The following is a 20,230-nucleotide window of genomic DNA, read 5'->3' as shown; positions in this document are numbered from 1 at the left end:
AGGACTATCCTTTACTGAACTCATGGAAGTAGAGTRTAAAGTAATCCAGAGAAATAAGCCTATTCCATTTGGAATATGCATTACATATTTAGCAATGCTTATGCATTTTAGTACCACTTTCTCATCTTAGCCCGGTTCTGGGAAGATGGTTAATAACATTAGTTGATTCAACCAGCATTAGAGATGCAGGTTAAATCGCACTATAGATGATAAATCTAAGTTTCTCCAGGACAGTCTGCATATTTCAGAGCTGATAGTCTCCTTTTAACTCAGAGAAGTTGAATTCCCCTAGCTAGCCCTGATGTTGCAAAAGGGGATAGGCTGGGGCTCCGCCACATCTTCTCCTTGGGTCCTACCTCCCTCGCCATCAGAGTGCTCTTTTCTCCTTTGTTTGCTTTTCTTTTTTTTTTGACACGGCCACTTGGGAATCCTTGTTCCTGAGGAACTCATCTGTAAGATCTCTCCTGTCTGGTAGCTGTTAATAACACCCATAGGCAGAGTCAGTAGCAGTTTTAAGATAACCTGCCATTTACCCTAGCCCGGGGGTTCCCCCAGGAGCGCCGTTGCTACCAACAGACTATCCGAGCACTCTCCCCAGCAGAAGCCGATCCCGCTTAAGAGCTCCCACCAGTGTCAGCAGATCATTAGCTGCAATGAAGCAAGACCTGCAAAGTATCTGCTTTTCATGGGGCGCTCTGCTTCCACCTCATCTATGTCACATGCAGCCCTTGACAGCTTTTAGGAGGGGATTTCACAGGTTCAAAGAATCATTCAGTGCAAGTTCCTCCCCAGGCAGTTGCGTGGGAGACCCAAGGAGGTGATATGTTGTTAAATGATCAGTTATGCCTCAAAATGGACTTCATATCCAGACGTGCCTGCACATTCAGCAGTGAGCAGCTCTTTCCTCCTTTTGCTGGCTGATTCATTCTGAAGCCGCTGAGGAGGCAGAAGCATTTGAGAGCCCTCTGATAATTGTAGCAGCGGGCTGTCATTTAGGTAGGGGTAAAAAGCCACTGTCTTGTGGGTGTGGTGCTGGAAAGGTGAGGAGGACCCCTTCCCCTGGGTGCTGCTCTGCGCCAAGGCCATGCAACGACAGTACGCCCAGCGGGTGCTACGCTAGGTATCCCTGTGATCTGCAGCTGACAGGTCCATGCAGCAATGCCTTCCTTGGCCCAGCGCCTGCCTGCCCACCCCTCTGTGCGTGAACACCTTTGCACAGCTATTTGCACGGCTGTTCGGCACCCCAGGACTCGCCAGGGCAAGGTGCCCTGTGCCGTCCCATATGCCACCCCCCTGGGTTGCAGCAAAATGCTGATACCATTCAGCAGTGCAAGGTGTAAACTTTGGGGATCTAAAATCAGTAAAATCAGTAATCATGAGCCCTAATCTCTTAGTATCTTCAAATATCATTACTAGGAGAACTGAACGCTTTTTCTTTGCATTACTTTGGTGCCAAAACATGCTATTTTCATCAGCACCACAGCATGTCTGAATGCAGAGCTGCTGTCACAGAGCTAGGTGAAGTCTCCGACATAAAGGGTTACCGAGCTAACTTGTCCCTTTAAATACAGCCATAGTAACAACAGTCCACTGGGTGAATTACCCCTGGAGGGTTTTGATCTTTACAGATGTGATCATTATTTTCAGACTGTTGAAACAATTTCTATAATATTAGTTCTATTCATTTGCTTTGATTTAYCTTTCATGATGAGCAGAAGCTCATTTCTTGGCGAGTGATTGATCATTGAGGTCATGTTTCTACTCCTTAGCTGAAATGTCCGTAAGGAAAAGAAGGCAGAGTATTGAAGGGGTTTCGGAGTAGCCACATGAGCACTTGTTGGGCTGATGCAGACATGCAGTTTGTTTTACTCTACGAGATTTGCAACCAAAAATTGCTTTATGCAAATGTCTGAGATGTGCATGTAAAGGGTGTGAGTACCATTCACACTACATCACAGCTTTCATTCTAATGGATCTTGGTTAATCCTTTCCAAAGTGTTTCACAGTTCTTGTGTTATATAATCCATGTTTGCTGCTACTAAGCTATGCTCATGAATCCCTTAAAATGTAAATGATTGCTCTTGGCATGAGGAAGAGAAGGATTCCATAATCTTGTTCTTATAATAGATATTCCAAGGTGGTAAAAACAAAACAAACAAACAAACAAAACCTTATTACTAAAGAACAGAGTGTCCATCTGAGGAATTTAAGTGGTTTCTATTATTGACAGTATTTTGTTCCACTAAATTGGGTCAAATATCTTATTTCCTTTTAATCAATTTCCCTGGAAGTTTCCTTTATTTTTCTCTCCTTCTAGTAGATTTTCCCATAAAACTAGACGTTCTGAGCCTATGATGTGTGACACATTAATAACTACAGAGGAAAGAGCTAGTCATTTGAAAGAATGTTGTCTTGGCAAACCAGTGCGTGCTTTTCCTTGGCTGTGAGTTGTGCTGGGTGAATATAATGGCAGGCAAGAAGAGTCCTTGCTTATTGAGATTAAAAAGCAGTAATGAGTCTATCTTTGCACTTGGGAGATACCCACTTGCAATTTTAACCAGGAGCGTGATTATTACAAGAGTGGCATGGTTTGCAGTTAAATTTAAAAAAATTCCCCCCCCTTCATTTCAACTGCAAGACCGTCATCCGATTTGTCATAAACACAGCTGACACAAAAACAGATGCTTTTTCTAAAGTAAAAATTTTCCCTCTCCTAAAACACAGAGTTTAAAAGTTAATTTTGACATTTGCCACTTTTAATGCACAACCAGAAGACTTTAGTCTGGAAACTCTGAGTCAGACAGAAGGAAAGCTAGTGCCCACCCTTTCTGCAGGCTGCAAGCCTTGGTATGAGAGTGAACTCCTATTTACTTCTTGTCTTTGCACTGCTGCTGTTGGTAGAAGCAAGCAACCCAGTCTATTATGCAGGCTATGGATTTCTGAGCATAAATTAAGCTCAGCAGATCTCCTCCACAAGGGATTAAAGGGAAATGCCCACAGAGATGATCGACAGAGAAGTGAACCGAGGCCATGGTTTTCCTGTCATTAATCACACGCTGGTTTGGTGAGCTGGCTGCAGTTCATAGAAAGTATCATACTTATCTGACACTGCTGCCATCAGTGCTTGTCACCGTGCCTTCTCGAGGACATCATACAATAAATTATGTGCAGAGAAAGGAGGTGGAGAAAAGCTCTCTCTTCTTGGCACTTTTCTTTTGAATGGCTCTGCACTAATTGTTGGTTAAGTCTGGCTGGCAATGAATTGAAAAGTGTTGTCATCACATACCGGGTTCTTTTTGTGGCTCTTGGGTGTATTTAGATCACAGTTTCAAGGTTTCCCATCTAATCACAAAGGTTGGAAACTTACTTTATTTACTTGATCCTCACATAAGCCTCCCGCTACCCCATACTCCTATAGGAAGATCATCCGATCCCCCCAGTTAGAAGATCATGACTTGATGTGGTGCATTACTGTGTCTGCCTGCCTGCCTCCTAGAGCTGTTTCCTGGCCTTGGTCTCCCCCAGCTTACCACATGCAGCCCCCAGCCTCTCTCTGCCTCCCCTTGCTACCTTCCCAGCAATCTGCATCCCACCCGGAAAGCTCAGAGCGCTTTGGCATGTGATAGATGGGATCAAAGTCTCTCAGGACATTAATGCGTTGGATGAGCGTTGGGCACGGGAGCTCTGCTCCTATCAACCCTGCCTCAGGCAAGCAGTCTGCCATAAATAAACACCCGTCACAGGAGGAAGGAGATATTTACTTTGGCTCATTAAGGTTTGCACTGAGGTGGAAGAATTAATCCGACAACAAATTACGCTGTTGTTAAGGCTCTCCTGTTGCTTCTAGGTTTTTTTAGCATCAGACACCCAGCTCCACCTGCCCTTCGCAAACCTGGCAGGAGTCAGTAGCTTGAGCCAAGGGCCTTTGGGGCTCAGGGGGACAAGTCGGGAATGGTGAATCCCAGCTCAAAAGGTGGTTTACTTGGCTTGTGATGACAATTAGAGGTAATTAGAGGTAATGCCGGCTTTTCCTTCACTGAATTGGAGGTGTTCCTCAGTCTTGCTCCTTGTGACCACCCAGGATAAGACCTGTCCTTAAGTGTGTTCAGCTGTAGGGACTCTGGATGCAGTTTTGCAGTTGTTAGAAAGACGGTATAGAGCAGACCTTGCTCCAGCAGTTATTCTTTGGCCCCTGTTTCCATAGCAGTGTGCAGGGAGGCTTTCAGGCACCCAGCAGAATAAAGCACTGAGATACTGTGCTGTTACACAGCTGCTGCAGAGGATCTCCGCTGTGTAAGTGGCAGTCAGATCCATGCTGTTCTGCAGAGAGTTCACAAGCCTGTTTCTCCCAAAAGGCAGATCATGTTAGCATTACTGCCTTGCCTGCATTCCCCAACCAGCCCTCCTTCTTATTGCACATGCAGGGAGAGTGATTGCTTAGACGGTTCCTCTCCAAGGGCTGTTAAGAGACGTTTAGCTTCGGTTAAGACTCCTCATAAAACAAGTCAGCATTTGGGCAAGACAAGGCAGTGCTTGGAAGTCCTCCAAGCCGAGGGAAGGAAACACGATGCTAACGCAGGGCTCGCGCTGCTCATCCAAGGAGATGTGTAACAGGAGGAATGCTGAAGGGGAGAGCTGCACGGAGTGGAGAGAAGGGGCTCTCAGGTGAAGCCAAGGTTACTTAAGGAGTACATTAGGGAACACAGCCGAGGGAATTAGGGAGCACGACTGAGGTTGTTACTTGGAACCTACCAGCAGCTATGGGTACCTCTCCCCTGGGCGAGATCTGGAGCCGTGATAGACTTGTCCTAGCAGTCGCCTGTCTCATAATATCGCTTTGTCTTCCCACAAACCCATCAGCCTCTCTGCTAGAAAAGGACCTGACTGTAAATGCTCACGATGGCTGTGGGCAGGTGGGGAAGCCAGCAACACCTTCGCCCTGCCTTGGCATGCTCCAGCCTCCAGGCTTGTGCATCCCCTGGGCAGCGTTTGGTCTGTTGGGCTAGAGATTTAGGCTGGCTTAACCTTCTCCTCTACCTGCTGGCATAGGGAAGGGGATAACTAGCTCCCCACCACGAGATGTAAGCCCCTTCTGCTCCCTGCAAGTGCCTTTGCACCCTGCAGCGGGTTTGGCCAGGCAGCGGGACTGCCGGGAGCTGCCGGGGGCGGCAGGGCAGGGGCCGCGCTTGTCCGCGGCCATGGCTCGCCGGAGGTGGTGTGGAGCATGCAGACAGCAGCTCCCTTTCTCTCTCGTGTCGCGGCGTGCATTGTATTTCTTGGCACCAGGCATCCATGACATCTTGATTTGCAGACAGTCAAATAAAATAGAAAAATAATGTCCCTTGTTAATAGGTTGACACACTGCTTCAGGCCAAGTGCAAGTATTTCTATAGCATTTGCTTTGCTGCCTTATGTCAGTAACTGTTGCTATTGAAAGTAAACACCCCAACTGGTTAAATCAACAGCGTTTTGTTTATTCAAAGCTCATAAACTCCGGTAGCTGTAGGTCACTTTATGAAGTGCCAACCCCTGGGGGAAGAGAAGGAATAGTGTGAAATTATTGCATGCAGTCCACCCATCATGAGCCTTAGAGGAAGGGGATTTATTGGCAATTAATATTTCTTGCAGAGGAAAATAAAGCAATCCTATTGAGGCAGCTCCACACCGAACCTTGAGCCTCCTTACTAGTGGAAATGGGGAATGGGGTGAGACCTTCTTACAGACCTGGACAAAAAATACTGCCTTGGAAAATGAAAAGCTTTTTTTTTGTTGCTTTAGAAAGGGGTTTGCAAACCACCTAGTGGGAGGAGGAATGTGCAGCCAAAACTGGTCAGAGGAAACCTAGTGCTCAGGAGGTAGCAGCATTCTCCATCTATCCCTTTATTGTGGTATCTACAGGAAAGGAAACTGAAACACCTCCAACTGGTATTTTTACTCTTTATATTTTTAGCTGCATAACTGTATGTGCAGTTCCAGCTGTGCACCAGAGCTGGGTGCTGGCGGGCACATCCCTGCTTCTACGGCCAACCTGTCTGCTGAAGTGAGGCCCAAATCGCTAGGGCTTCATGGGATCCAGCCTTTGCCAAGCAGTAACTGTGCATGGGAAGCACACTGCGTGGTTAAAAAGTGCCGTGTGCCAATCCTGCTGCACATTTAAAGCATACCTGGGTTTTGTATACCTGCCAGCAGGACTCATTCCGGGTCAGGGTGAAAGCATCGGTGGAGGTGCCGGCTCTGCAGGCATTCCTGAGCCAGCTTTGCAGCGACCTGGAGCGCGCTAGCCGTGGGCCGTGGCAGCATGGAGGGTAGCCACGACCTCTCTCTGCACATCGCAGGCTTCCAGGCTGTGCTGCCCAGAGCACCGACGCTAGCCTGGGGGTGTCCATACGATTTTCAGCATTTCCTAAGAGCTGGGTACATGCACGCTTCCGGTGAGCATGCTGTCCTCTCCAGCTCCCTGGTAGGTCGTGGCGTACACAAACACTGTGCTCTATGGAAGCTGGACAGAGACTTGGTCTTCAGCAGTGATTTCCGGCTTGCCCAGATCCAACTGTAATTAAGATGAGTCAGACGGTTATTTCCAGGCTAAAATTTGGCCTCCTTCGTCCTGAAAAAGCCTTGAGAACCATTGATCTGTAGGAAGTCAGGTATAAAGCGCTCTCTTAGCACACTGAAGTCTGTGGGACATGAAGGTTAATCTGGAATTTTGGCAATTAGAATCACTGTGGAAGTGAAATCTGTGGATTGAGTAGGAATAAATACTGTCCAGGGCAAAGTTTAAATACGTTTTCTCTTGACTATTGCAGATATGTTTTTAATGATTGCTATTTACTCTTAAGCCTTTGAGCTTACAAATCTGTCTTTGTGGTAAATCCAATTATGAACTCATCAAAAATTTAAGTATTTAGGGAGAGGGATTAATCATACAGCCATGTGAAATAAATTAGCAGCTTCTGTGACAATAATCTGAATATATATTCTTAATTGGCAGTATCTTAGCCCAGCTGTTTTAATATAGTTGATGGGAACAATGAGTCATGAGGTTGTTTTCAATAATTTTTAAAAAATCTCTCTCAAATGGCATAAGAGACTGATAAATGTTGAATTATTTATATTTTTAACAAGAACAAAAGCTCTGTGTCATGACTGGCAGGAAGGGCTCAGCTGAGCTTGTCTTCACTGGAAAAATTTTTCTCCTCTTCTRCGGAGACCTGTCCGAAACATTAATGCTCATGGTTTTCCCACCAAATACTCTAGCCCTGGCATTTTTTCTTGTGAGTGACAGAACTTGTACAGTACTCACTAGGCCAAGAGCYGTTGTATTTTAGGCTTTCTAAAGGGTGCACAGCAGTAAAAGGGTGCCTGGACAGACTTGCAGAAAGCACAGCTTTGCTTCTATGTGAGAGGAGGCCCAGCACCGAACATATAGGATAACATTTCCTTATTTTTGGCTCAGCAGTGAACGGTGTTCAGTGAAGGGAAGACACAAGTGCTCAGGGTCTCTTGGGAGCCAGCTCTTTGTCAGAGAAAGTTAAAATCCAGCCAAGACAGCTGTTAAATAGATGAAYGGCATCCTCTAGAGGCCTTTGCAGTTGGGGTGGATGAATCTGGAGGAGTTTGAGTGCAGGTCATGAACTCGCAGCTCACCAGACCCAAATTGCTGCCCACCTGGTCTGGTCACAGGGAAGTTCATGATATTTTCCAGCTGTCTATGTGCTAGGGAAGAATTCTTGCATCTTCGCGTTTTTCGGCTCCTGCTGCTTGTTAGCAAACTGTTGAAATAGGATTGCAGGGAGGGAGACCATGACTCTCTGAGCTTTTCTGATCATGCAAATGGCCCTTTCAATGGAATGAGAGGGAAGTAGGTGGAGAGATGGTGTTACCCTTTTATTTTCTGGCTGGCTGCAGAAATGAAGAATTACTTGCCAAAGTTGCCCTCCCAGCCTGTGGCCAAGAACAGTGGAGACCTTGGAAATCCTTGGTTGCATACATGCCCATCTAGGGTCTACCCCACCCAGGCCATAACCAGAAATACATCTTCCTTCCAGCCCTCCCTGCATTTTTCTTTGTCTTTTATAACCAAACTCAGTCTGTAACATAGGGCCCTGTTTCTTGAATATTCAAGCTGAGGCAAAAAAACCTTGCAAAAAGCACAGGTGGCAGCAGAACCCCGGCACAGCCCCCTCCTGCTCGCCAGGGCTCTGGGTTGCAAACGCCACTGTGTGATGACCCTTCTTGCTGTGTGTGTCAGGCACTCCTCGCGCACAAGGAGACCGCAGTGTTGTTGGCACACAGACYGTTCCAAGCCCGACATCTACTGCTTGTTCTGTAAGAAGCGGTGGGGTTTTGTAGAAGGGTTTTATTATTACTATTTTTTTTTTCTGAAGGAATTCAGCATTATTCAGTGGAATCCTCTCTGCAGGTGGAATTTTTGGGCTCCAGGGCTGTAGTGTGCCTGCACTTGAAAAGTTGGCCATTTATTTGGAAACAGAGATGGGCAAGTTCCAGCTCATTCATCCAAGCTGTCCTTTCTCAAGGACAAGGAGTAAGGCCAGCACAGCTGAAACACTGCAGCCAGCTCCTGAATGTTTCCAAATAAAATGCCTTGAGTAAGTTTATTTTTCCCTCTCAAACCTAAATTTAGCACCCTGGAGAAGCTGCTTTGGCAGTCAGCAGATGGTAATGATGACAAGATCGATCTGTGGATAGTTCTGGGAAGATTTGGAAAGTCCTGGTAAAATATAGTTGATTTCATTCATGTCTGCATTTTGTCCACAGCCCAAAGATCTGCTCATGAACTTCCAATGGTCGAAAGACAAGATATTGATAGCTGCCTTGTTTATGGAGGACAACAGATGATCCTGACTGGACAAAATTTCACAGCAGAGTCCAAGGTGGTGTTCACAGAGAAAACTTCAGGTAAGACAGTTTTCTCCAACTTTCCCTAATGTGATAAGGCAAATGGTTAGTACTGTTTTGTCTCATGGTCTCATCCTAAGAATRTTTGTGCTCACGAGTAACTCTACTCAAGTGAGTAGCCCCATTCAAGTTCATTGAAGCAAAACCGAATCTCTTGAGGTAACTGCATAAGAAAAATTAGCCATGGGAGCAAACATCTGCATTGTTGGCCTTTAATTTTTCAGGCAGTGTTGAATAGTAAATCAAAGCCATGTCATAGGGAAGGCTTGTAAGAATGCAGGCATTGAGAACTGGCAGAAACAGGAAACCTTATCAAAGAAATGGGATGACTGTTACAAGTTCCCCTGTGCTAGTTTTAATCTCCTGGTTAGTGAACAGTACTGTAGAAATCATAATTGAAATGAACATTTTTCATTGCAAATGAACTACAAACAAAGGTTGGGATTTCCATCCTTAAAAGTCTGTGGGGGAGAAAATGTGCATAACGCATATTTTTGTGTCAAAATAAAATTATCTTCACACTGAGATGGAAGAATACATCATTTCATCTTCTATATTGCTTCATATATTTTTACATTGATAGTTTCCACATTGCTTCTTAGAAAGAATAGTTTTAAGCATAAACAAGACCAAATATTTCCCCACAGTTTGAAGGGGAAACAGTGCCTCCATGGGCAAATGAAATTCAGGGATTTGAAACATGCCGAGGTTAAATGGAAAATAATCCAAGATGTCACAGAAAATACACAAAAATCTATTTTACTGACTGGGAGCCTGCTTCTGTAAGGCGTCTTTCTCTTCCATTTTGATTATCTCTTGGCAGCCGCTGAGATCTTTGAAGGATTTGTCTCTAACTTCAGCACGTATCCCTGAAACATATCATCAAAATTTTCACGAAGCATTTGTATTTGCAAGTCTCACCTTTGTGCTCACTGAATATTCATTGCTTTCATGCATGCAGATTTGCATCTCCCCAGCATTACCCTTGCAGGCTGAGGCACCCGTTGTAATCACGTGGAGATCTAAGCGTGTGCATCCACGTGCATGTGTCCTGCTGTCTTAGTGGGCAGTTCCCTGCTTTCCTTGTATAATCATAATACAAAAGGTCCCAAGGGAGTTCTCCAGTGAGCAGTCCACAAAAGGAAGGATCAGACTGTAGCAAAAAATTCAAATTCAGTTCAATTCAGAGAGTCCCCTGTCACAGCAGAAAACTATTTTTTTCAGTAGAGCTACTTGTTTTAAAAATGTTTTGATGGAGTTTTCAGATAATCTTACTAGCTCTTGAACAACCGCAGAGGGGGAATGAGTGGCAGATTGTAGATTATCTGTTTTCTCTTTACTTCTTGTCTGCTTATTTGCTCAACTTGTACAGACCCAGCTCAGGATGGTCCCAAGCCCTGACTGGTGTTACAGGAATATAAATAATAGAATAATGAATGGTTCCTGGTCTTTATTTAGTTGCCTAGCATCACCTTTAATGCCTTTGCTGAACTTTTTATTGTGCTTTCATAATGGCGTGCCATAATAAACATCACCTGATTTCTAACCCAAAGAATACCCAGCCCCAGAAAATATGTTTAGCATAGTCTAATGGTTAAAGTGGGTAGCAGAAATCCAGGTTTCCTTGTTTACAGGAGAAAATGCAAACAAATGCACTCTGCTGTAATTAGTTATCTGTTTTGTCAGCACRGATACTCATTTCTTTTCTAATATCGTATGTATGCAGGCATTTCATCTCTCTTCACTAAGCAGTATGTGTATTTTATTGGATTTTCTAAGCCTTTTGCAAAGGGGTATTTGTTTCTTTAAAAATGGTCTGGACTTGTTTAACTTACCCTTCACTAGGCTTTATTTTTTTATATTCTAAATAATGTGCTCTGGAAGGATATGACGATGTCCAGGGATCAAGAACGCACTTTGCAAACACGAAAGGCCAGATTCTGCCACCCTTCACTCCTGCTGATTTCAGCAAGGCAAAGGACTGTGCAGTACAGGAGGGTAGCAGACCGTTTAACCAAAACTGCGCAGTCCCTTTGTGCAGCTAAGAAAACATGTTGCTCTTAAGTTTTCTGTCAGAAAACTAAGACAGGGAAGCAGAAGTGATCTGTCCAGTGAGTTGCAAAAAGAGATCTGAGAAATTTCAACCCCTGAGTGAACAGCATGTGCATGATTTATAGGGTCTTGCCTTTGGCAAAAAATAAAAATAGGGCCAATAATTTCTGCCTGTGGGCATCAGCTGGTGCAATGGGAAGACAGCATGGCTGTGGGTCCCACTTTCACCACGGACCGCCACAAAGTCGTGCGATTTTACAGCAAGAATCAGAGCCTTGGGGCTGCTGAATGGTGAAGGTTGAGCTGAGCGCTCAGTCCGAGCCCTTTTCTTGGCACCCTGCGTTTCCTTGCAAGCCCGTGTGTTAATTCCTTCCCCGCCGTGCTGCCACTGTTCCGCCGATGTCAGTGAGCCGGGAAGGTGCTCGGGAACGCGCTTGGCAGCCCACAAGGGTACCTACCCCAGGAAGGCTTTGCGGTAACTGGAGGAGAGGAGGTAGCTCTTAATGCCCTTTTGAGGAAACATCTGAAATGCCCAGCGCCTATTTCCACATGAGAGCAGAGAAGGCTCTGGCTGGGACAGATGTTTGAAAGTAGAAAGAACAACAACATTTTCCACACTAAATCTAAAGCTTTTCTTCACCACTGGATAAACTGTGTTTTTTCTTTTTCTTTTTTTTTTTTTTTTACCTCCTGGTAACCGAGAGGCATGGCTTCTCCCAAAAGCGGTGCCTGATCCGGAGCCGGGATTTCCGTGCTGGTGTCCCRTATCCTGCACGTTTGGCCCCACCACCCCTCGGCCACTGCCGTCCGTCTCTCTCTGTCGGCGGGATGCTGAATAGACGATTAGCAGAGGGAGAATGTGGAGGGTTGGAGGCCCACGTTCAGCTCCTTGGTCAGRAGCTTGTGTACAGCTTTGTGGTTTGCAGTGTGTCATCTCTGGGGCTCTCCTCCGCGCCGAAGCCTAGCGAGCTCGCTGCAGAGCCGCGCTCTCTTTTACAATGCAGCCATCCCTCTTACAGACATCGCACTGAAGTGCTTTTAAGGTGAAGATTGCTTTCTTTAATAGCACGCAGGAGTATCTTAAGGTGAGGGAGGTGAAGGAACTGGCCTGGGTGTGCAGATCACGTAGGGTCTGACCTGACCCTGGCTGACTGCAGTAGATTGGGAATTAAATCTTTGTRCTTGGGTCGTCAGAGGTTAATGAGTGTCCCAACCTGCTTGAAAATCTCCTGATTTTCTCTTATGCACCTGTGACCTTCAGCTTCCTTTTTTATAAACGGTAGAAGATTGAAATGATCATTTCTGTGGCCATGCCTAGTCATTGTAGCATCAGGCTGCACGAACAGAGAACAAAAAAGGGCACATTTTGTGGCCCGGATCATCAGTTAGAAACGTGGAGGCGCCTGCTGCGTTCGCCTGCGAGCGCTCGCTTGCTGCAGCTCAGGCCCGCGCGGCGCCTTGCACGAAGCCCCGATAAGCTGCTACGAAGCAACCGAAGCCACAAGAAACAGCACGGTGGGCGGATGGCGCCGTGCTCGGGTGACCCTGTCGTCGGTGCAGCCTCTTCCAGAGACGCAGACCTGCACCTTGGTGAAGGCAGGAAGATGCCCCAGCTCTCAGGGGACGCTCGGTTTTCTCTGAGTTTCATTTTAGCAGCATTCGCAGTTCCCGCTTCTGCCATCAAGTTTAGCTATAATGAGAATCGTAAGACAAGTAGCATAGACAAGTGTCTAGTTGCCTTGGGCATGTTATATTCTGTAAAACGCTTGGCTTGGCTTGTTTGTCCAGTATTTAAGATGAGGGCGGCAAGACTTTTTTTTTCCCCCCACCAAAACAGGCATTTCTTGTGCAGTGAGAGTTTCTCCTGTTACCTGTTTCATAACCACTCCAAAATCTGGGTGTACCGTGAATCTGGCATCAGGATCAGTGTCTGCAGTGACCTGGCTGTTAAGGAGGTCCAGCTTGGTGTGTTAGAAAGCAGAGGGAAAGGGCTTCTGAGGTTCACAGCTATAAATCAGGTTTCACCCTCAGATTGGCACTCAAAACCTATTGTATTTTTCTCTGGATTTTGTAGGCATTTCTTCACTCACCACTAGCAACACAGAGAAAAGAACCATTTCATATATGTGACCAAAATCCAACATACCTCTAAGAAGAGTAATGAATAGTTTTTACATCTCTGCTCCGCAGCTCTCCAGATAGCATGCTTTTCCCTAGAAATAACTGGAAAATGAACGAATATTCCCCAAATTAGGCTGTGATGGCATTATGAAAATAACTGGCTTGCTGTAATATACTGACTGCAAATTCCTCCAATTAACTCGCCACCCAAAACTCTGTAGAAGACTGTCATTTTAAGCTCACGACAGGAAACGGTAGCAGGAAGTGAACTGAAGGGGCTGGAGCGAAGCGCTTGGGGTGAGGGCGATGGGAGAAAGTGCTTGTGTCTGAGATGCTGATGCATAAGTGTCAGTCACTTTCTTAATGATAAGGTTTACCAGCATGCAAGCGTTCTAGTTTTAGGTTCCTTTTAACATTATCTCTTCCTAATGAAAGATTATAATCTTCAGTGGCTGTGAGCCGGGGGAACTCATGAATTTGGTAGAGTCAGCCCAGCATGCAGAAGCAGAGTTTGGCTCAAAGAGTTTTAAGATCCAAATGTTGCTTTAACTCAAAGAAACATAGCTGAGCTCATCTGAATAAAAATAGCTAAGGGGAAGCAACTGGATCTGATTGCACAGCTAGAAATTTTTGAAGTGTGCGTATTCTTTTAATTTTGATCTGGAAGAGAGGGCTCGAAAAAGGGTTCTTATGGCTGACAAGGATTTTGAATGTCCTGAAGATCAAGGGTGTTAGCATTTGCTTGGGGCCCAGATGTTACAATGCAGTTAAAAAAAGAAAAGGTTTGGAATTCCCCTTTTTATTTGTTTTAATTATCATGTAATAATTTGCAAGTCAGATGCTGTTGGTTGCATTGTGTTTACTCCCATTTGTGTACTAGTTACTGCTGCTCTGCTGCAAGTGATAGGGAAGTTTCATGTTTCTCTGGGAGAAAAGTGCAAATGGACTGTGCTTTCCTCTGCCAAACTCTTATGGTGGCCACATGGACATCATGAATCATCGCTAGGACAATGTGGGTGGTGGAGGAACAACCCAAACAGAAAGCGTACGTCTTTGGAGGGGATCCACCATAAATCTCACAATTCGACTAGGCAGTGTAAAGAGAGGAGGTGGCGCGCTCTGTGCCCTTTGAACTGGTGCAGCTGTCAAGGTCTCTGCAGCACAGACTCTGAAAGTCCATTTAAAAATAAATAAATCTTTCCAGCCTCTAGATTCAAGGAGTGGCATTCTACTGCCTTTTCCCTAGAGGTCCTTCACGTGTCCATCTTCACCTCAGTGAGAGGCTCGTGACAGTGGTTTCGAAGGGTGCTGGTACCTGGAGCAGGTGAAGGTGTGCACCATGTGAAGGTTCACCCTGCTCGCTGCAGGGTCGGGGCTCATCATTCCAAAAAAAATCAAATTATTCCAGTTCTTTGAAACATACTCCTTCCAGTTCTAAAAGCAAGCGAGCAAGCAGGCACTGCAGTGATTTCACTCTCAAACTTGCATTTTTCAATATTCCTGCTGTATCACATGCAAGCAGATGAGCACAGCAGCACTTTCTGGTTTTGGAGTTTCCACTCTCTAGAAAAATTCTTGTTTATAAAGCTCAATAAATTGGACTTAATGATGCTCTCAGTCTTCATGCACTGCTCCCTGCAAAACTTTAAAGGAAATCACAGCCCACTAGAAAGCTTTTATATTCACAAATTATAGCTGGGGAGAGTGAAGATTTGTTAAAGTATATATTTAATTATAGTTAAAATGCTCAATAGATAAAAACTTAAAAAAATTAAGAATTTATAGCTTCTTACGCAGCTCCCTTCTGGCCTGCAGCTGCAGCGGTAGCTCAATGCTTCTGGGTGTTTGGGCACCAGGATTTGCCTATGAAAAGCAGCCAGGGAGTCCAGTGAAACGGGGTAAAGCTGTTGTTAATGGGCTGGGGGAGTCCCCAGCATCCAGTTCAGGACCTTTTGGCTCTGCGCTGCCAGGCCATAAAGGGAGGAATGGGGCAGCCTTGACAAGGCGGGAGTTAAAGAGAGACAGTATCTTACTCTGAGCCTTAGCTCCTGTGGCAGTTAAAGGCTGAGTCCCCAAAAAGTGTTTCCCCAGATCCGTGGCACATACTGGCTGACGTTTTATCAAAAGTAAAGCAACTGTTGCAAGTGCTCTTGTATGCAGTAGAGAAAAAAAGTAGAAATCTCTGGGAATAGTTATAGAATTAACAAAACTGACAGCGGTACTCCTATAATCTGAAATTACTCAATTTGTTTGGAGCGTGTGAAGTTCTACACAGAATAGATTAAATAAATCTGCTGTCTTGCTGTTTTCTTGGTAGTTTAGATAAGCACACAATCACTAGCACTTTCTCTGCTCTGCTCATTTTGTGGCTGGAGTCCAGCATTTAAAGCTGGATATTTCTAAGTGGATGCACATCTTCTCCACTCTAAACCTGCAGAGCGATGAGATGATGCAGGGGAATAAATTTTAAATGTCCCTGTTGGGAGGCCCATCTGATTTTTACATTAGCTAAAGGTGACCGCCTTACAGGTTAATCTCCTCTCCTTATGCCTTGCAGCGCACCTGAGTAAAGTGGCTGCAAAGTGGAGCCCAAGACCTGCTTGGTTGTTCTCGCGCCAAAAAGATGTCAGACTTCAGCATTGAGGCACAGAACTAGGGAGGAGCAGGGAGGTTTTGGCCTGTTCAGTTTTCTGTTTGCTCTTTTTAAGCAAAGGGGGAAGGCATCTCAGTAAGTCCCATCATTTGGGAACTCTGAAGAGTACCAAGCGCTAATCAGGCAGATTACAGTTCGCCCTGTCGTGCTGTGCAGGGTAAATGGGACACCTCCTGCTTTTCCTTACTTTTGCCATTGCTGAAAGCTCAGCAAACCTTTTTGCCTGCAGATTTGCCCCTTGGCTGAAATGCACCGCCTGCCCCAGGTGTTCTTGTAATCCCACGGGGCAACTGGCAGGCATTAAACTGGGGATCTCAGAAAAACACTGCAAAACAGGAAAAAATCTAAGGCTCACATGCTCAAAAATGCAGAAGAGTGTAGCTGCAGAAATTGAGTTGCCATAGCTGTTAGAGACTCAGCGAGACAGGGTGGAATCCAGTGTTTTGGAAGGTTTCCTCGTATGACACAAGATTTTGGAATTTTACAGCTGGTAAATCCTTATTAACATAGGCAGCCACTACTGGCCTGGATTCCCTGGCTCACTGTTTACTATGGGGGCGCCTAGTGGAAGTATGCCTGGTCCCGATTATTCCCGATTATTTGAATCTTAATTGTTTAAAGAGAATATTAAAAAATAATAAGAATTCTTGGAACAAACAAAAGGCAGAGAGAGAAGCTCCCATCACCTGTTGACAGAAAATTGATCATGTAAAAAGCTGGCATGGGGAGTGGAATTCCCTATTCTCCCACTTAGTCATCGCATCCTGATGTGACTCATTTTATTACATGGAGGTTCCCAGTGGTTTTATTTTGAGTGGAGCTTTTGTTTAATAATTTACACACACACACACACACTCACACGTATAATCTTAAAAAAAACAAAAACAAATCTGTTTCAATGAATTGGCATAAGGAATTATTTGGAAGAGCTTTGGAATGACAGGCTGCCCCTGCTGCTTCACTACTTGACTACTGTATCTATGTTTTATTTTAGTGCGAACTGAATTCCTCAACAATAGATGGGGGGAAGTCTCCTCTAGACTTGTTCTCACTGTGCAAAATGTCAGATTTGGGGCTGGGCTGGGTGGCGGATGACTAATCTGTTGGCCTTTTACCTCCCAGACCTTGACTTGTATCTTTGGCCTGGGTGACTCAAACTCATGTTCCAGTGAAATGAAGGCACTGGCCTCAGCTCACCATAAACAGAGCTTAATTAACTGCAGTGGGCAGTCTTGGTTCAGAAAGAAAAAGAAATCTGTGGAAATGAAGCTCAGTGAAAAATTCAATAGCTCTTCTTTTGTGAGTAGTAAATTCATTCGTGCTGTATTTGCTCTAAAGTTTGAAAACTATCCCAAAGTAAAAGCTCGTAAGAAGACAAGTGCTTGGGGCCAGATTCTGAGCACCATGCGTGCTGGTGTGAAGCAGAATAACCTTCCCAGCTGAAATCACGATTCGTCCCCTAAAAGAGTAGCAGAGACTTTGTGCAAGTTTTCCCCTGCCTGCAAGGTTTTCACATCTCCAAAGTGCTGTCTGTTCTGCTAGGAAGCATTCATTTTTATTTGCTTTGTTCTTGGGGTGGCTTAAGAAACCTTGACTGTTTTCCAGGGATGCCTGTCTGATAAAAGCTGACAGAGATAATCTTTGTGTGTTTTTGGAAGACCTTCCAAGAAACGCAGTGAATAGGGACAATTCATAGCTAAGCCCAAAGGAAACTCTGCAGAAATGTTTAGCGAGGGCAGCTGCCCCACCAGCTACCGGGCTCGGTTTCTTTGGAGAACTAGCCTGGTTTGCTGCCTGGGAAGAAGGTAACAGGTTGTTCATTAAGTAATTTGTGTAATGCTTGACTGAAAAGCAATGTACATTTTCAAGCGTAAAATCGCGTGTGGGCACAGAATCACATGCAGAATCAGCACAATAGTACACTTAGTCTTCAGCTGGAGAGACTTGCAAAGAAAATTTCCTGAACCTCTCAGTCCATCAGTCATGTTTGTTCAAATAAAGCAGTAAGTTTGTTTCTCCACTAGTTACTGACCCCGAAGTCATGAGTAAAGGATCATGAATAATGTGTAAAGGCTGTAACCGGTTCGAGAGAACCTTTAATTGGCTAATTAAAAAAAGCCCTATAGGGGACTGCAGAGAATCACCCAGAATGTTCCTAATGCAGCTTGACATTTTGATTTTCCCCAAAGTTTGAAACAAGACTTTTGGTATGATCACAGTTTGGGTTAGAGAGGGTAGAGTTACTTTCTTCCAACAACTCATTCATTCCTCCAAAGAGTGCTGACACAATCAGATCTCTCATCAGGGCTTAATGCTAAGTCTCATAGCCCTGAAGCAGCACAAAAATCTCTATTTCCTGAACGTTTCACTGACCTGTGGTGTTAAAGACTTGCCAACTAAGACAAACCATTAAATGAGCAGGGAGCCACAACAGTAAAAATACTGCAGGAGGCAGCCATGGCTGGTAAGACTTCGGGGTTCTAAATCCAGAAATATTTTATCATCTTTAGTGGAACCACTGCTCTTTTCATGGATTTGACGACACGCTCCTGCATGAGCCGTGTGTGTCGTGGGACCACCTTTGCAGTGGCGCTGGCCAGCGAGTGCAGCTCCCTGGAGAGGCCGGGCACCGCTTACAACTTGCAGCGTGCACGGTCTCTTCATCTTCACACTCGCACTCTTATAATACTTCAGCAAAAATGATGCTATTGCTGATTTGCAGTTTTCTTAACGTCTCTGTTGAAGCAGGTTTAATTTGTGCAATAATCAGCTATTTGTAGACTTTAGATTAAACTATCAGCCAAGCTGGGGCTTAGTCGTCTTGATTTGCAAGCAGGGAGGCTAGCGGTGGTTTGTCCCGTTTGTAATAATAGGGTATAGGGTAATTAAGAGGGTAAGAATAAGAGGGTAATTAAGTCTGACAGGGACCTCAGCAGGTCACCTAGCCCAACCTCCTGCTCCAAGCAGGGCACATCCGTGGCGTTCAGGCATCCTGGGTCCTGCTGTTGTCTAAGCGTTATTATTTCTAGTACATCCATTTTCACAATGAAAATCACATCTTTGCTGATGACTTTCTTCAAACATTCACTTCAATGAATTCTAGAAATTCTCATGTATGCACATTTTAAAGACGATAAATGTGCTAAGCTGATGGTTTTGTGGAAGTTTTCTCTGTTCAAAATTTCCCCACATTGTGCTATGGATGGACCTTGGACTTCTTTTTAATATATTCTTCCTGCTTTTGGTTAGCTCTCTGAGTGTGCATAATTAAGAGATTTCTTGCCATTACCAGCAAAAATAATAGGTTAAAGTTGAGAGCTATTTACAAACGCAGCTGTATTTTTCATTTTATTCATGACCACCTGCATCCTTCTGCCAGAAGCTCGCTGTAACGTGTGTATCCAGAGGGGTTAAAGCAAAAGCAAATATTGATCGTCTCGAATTAAAGTTTGTACATTCACAGCTATAAAAGTGAAGCAGTGAGACAGATGGAGCCACATCATGATATTTAAGCATAAAGGTCAGTGAGTGAGCTGCAGAATGGTTATATTCAACAGTGCTTTGGTGCTTAAAGACCAGGAATTGTCTCTGCTGACAGATCTGTTAGAAAACTGTTTAGCTGCCATGAGCAGGAGTATATCCAAACAGAAGCATCCATCATCATTAGAACGATAACCCCAAATACATTTATTCCTTGTTTGGTTTTGGTTGGGGTTATTCTCATTCATACTCCTAATCCCCACAGACTTTGGACTCAGCCTAAGCATCATTTGATTTTTATGGTTGGCTTCATTAGCTTTTAGTGCAATTTCAGTGGCTCAGTTACTAAATCAAATCAACTGTAATTGTGGTTGCATGTGCCTCACAGGTCGCCTGAACACGGCAGATGACTTTGAGGCCCATTTCTCCTTCATTTTATGTGTTTTGGACGGGCAAATCCTTTTGATTTCTACCTTCTATGTGAAGTTAATGCTGTTATATCAGCACAGACTGTTTGAATTTAAGCAGTACAGGAACAAAGATGAAAACGTTCTGCCTGGAGGAAAAACAGTGTCAAATATTCCTGCTTGGCTGTCCTTGCTGTCAGGACATCTTCATATTGCACTGCTTAGACATTTCCTGATGCATGTCTCTAGCCGAGCTGTTATTTCGTGACATATTTTGTTGTTTCCTCCTCTTTCCTTCAGAGGGCTATAAAAATTTCTCTAGCTTGGGTTTTTTTGGGATGTAGGAGGTCTCTTAATACCATGGTTGCTCTTCACAAAGCTTACCTAGACGGGGAACCGCCCTGTCAAGCATCGCCGTGTCCGCACGCGTCCCCAGGGGCACCTGTGCGTGCGGGCCAAAGCGTCGCGCCGGAGCCGGCGGCCTCCCGAGCGGGTCCCCTGCGCGACGGACCACGGGCGGGCTCGTGCCGATCGGAGGAGCCGTCCCTGTCCCCATCCCCGAGGGGCAGTGACTCAGCCGGGGCTGACTCACGGGACC

At 45.0% G+C, this 20,230-nt stretch overlaps 1 protein-coding gene across 2 annotated transcripts in view; it reads left to right on the top strand.

Moving 5' to 3' along the window:
• The window catches only part of NFATC2 (nuclear factor of activated T cells 2), an 84,143-nt gene that overhangs the window by 25,413 nt on the left and 38,500 nt on the right, over window positions 1-20,230 (top strand). For both annotated transcript variants that reach the window (XM_026088757.1, XM_026088675.1), the window contains exon 5: window positions 8,779-8,919. In XM_026088757.1, coding sequence (XP_025944542.1) covers window positions 8,779-8,919 — 141 coding nt within the window. The remainder of the gene's footprint in view (window positions 1-8,778; window positions 8,920-20,230) is intronic.

This window comes from Apteryx rowi, unplaced genomic scaffold, assembly GCF_003343035.1.
Source record: "Apteryx rowi isolate R43461 unplaced genomic scaffold, aptRow1 scaffold_0, whole genome shotgun sequence".
In the NCBI taxonomy this organism is placed as follows: Eukaryota; Metazoa; Chordata; class Aves; order Apterygiformes; family Apterygidae; genus Apteryx; species Apteryx rowi.
Note: the sequence above shows the minus strand (reverse complement) of the source record. Positions and strands in the feature narration are given on the sequence as shown.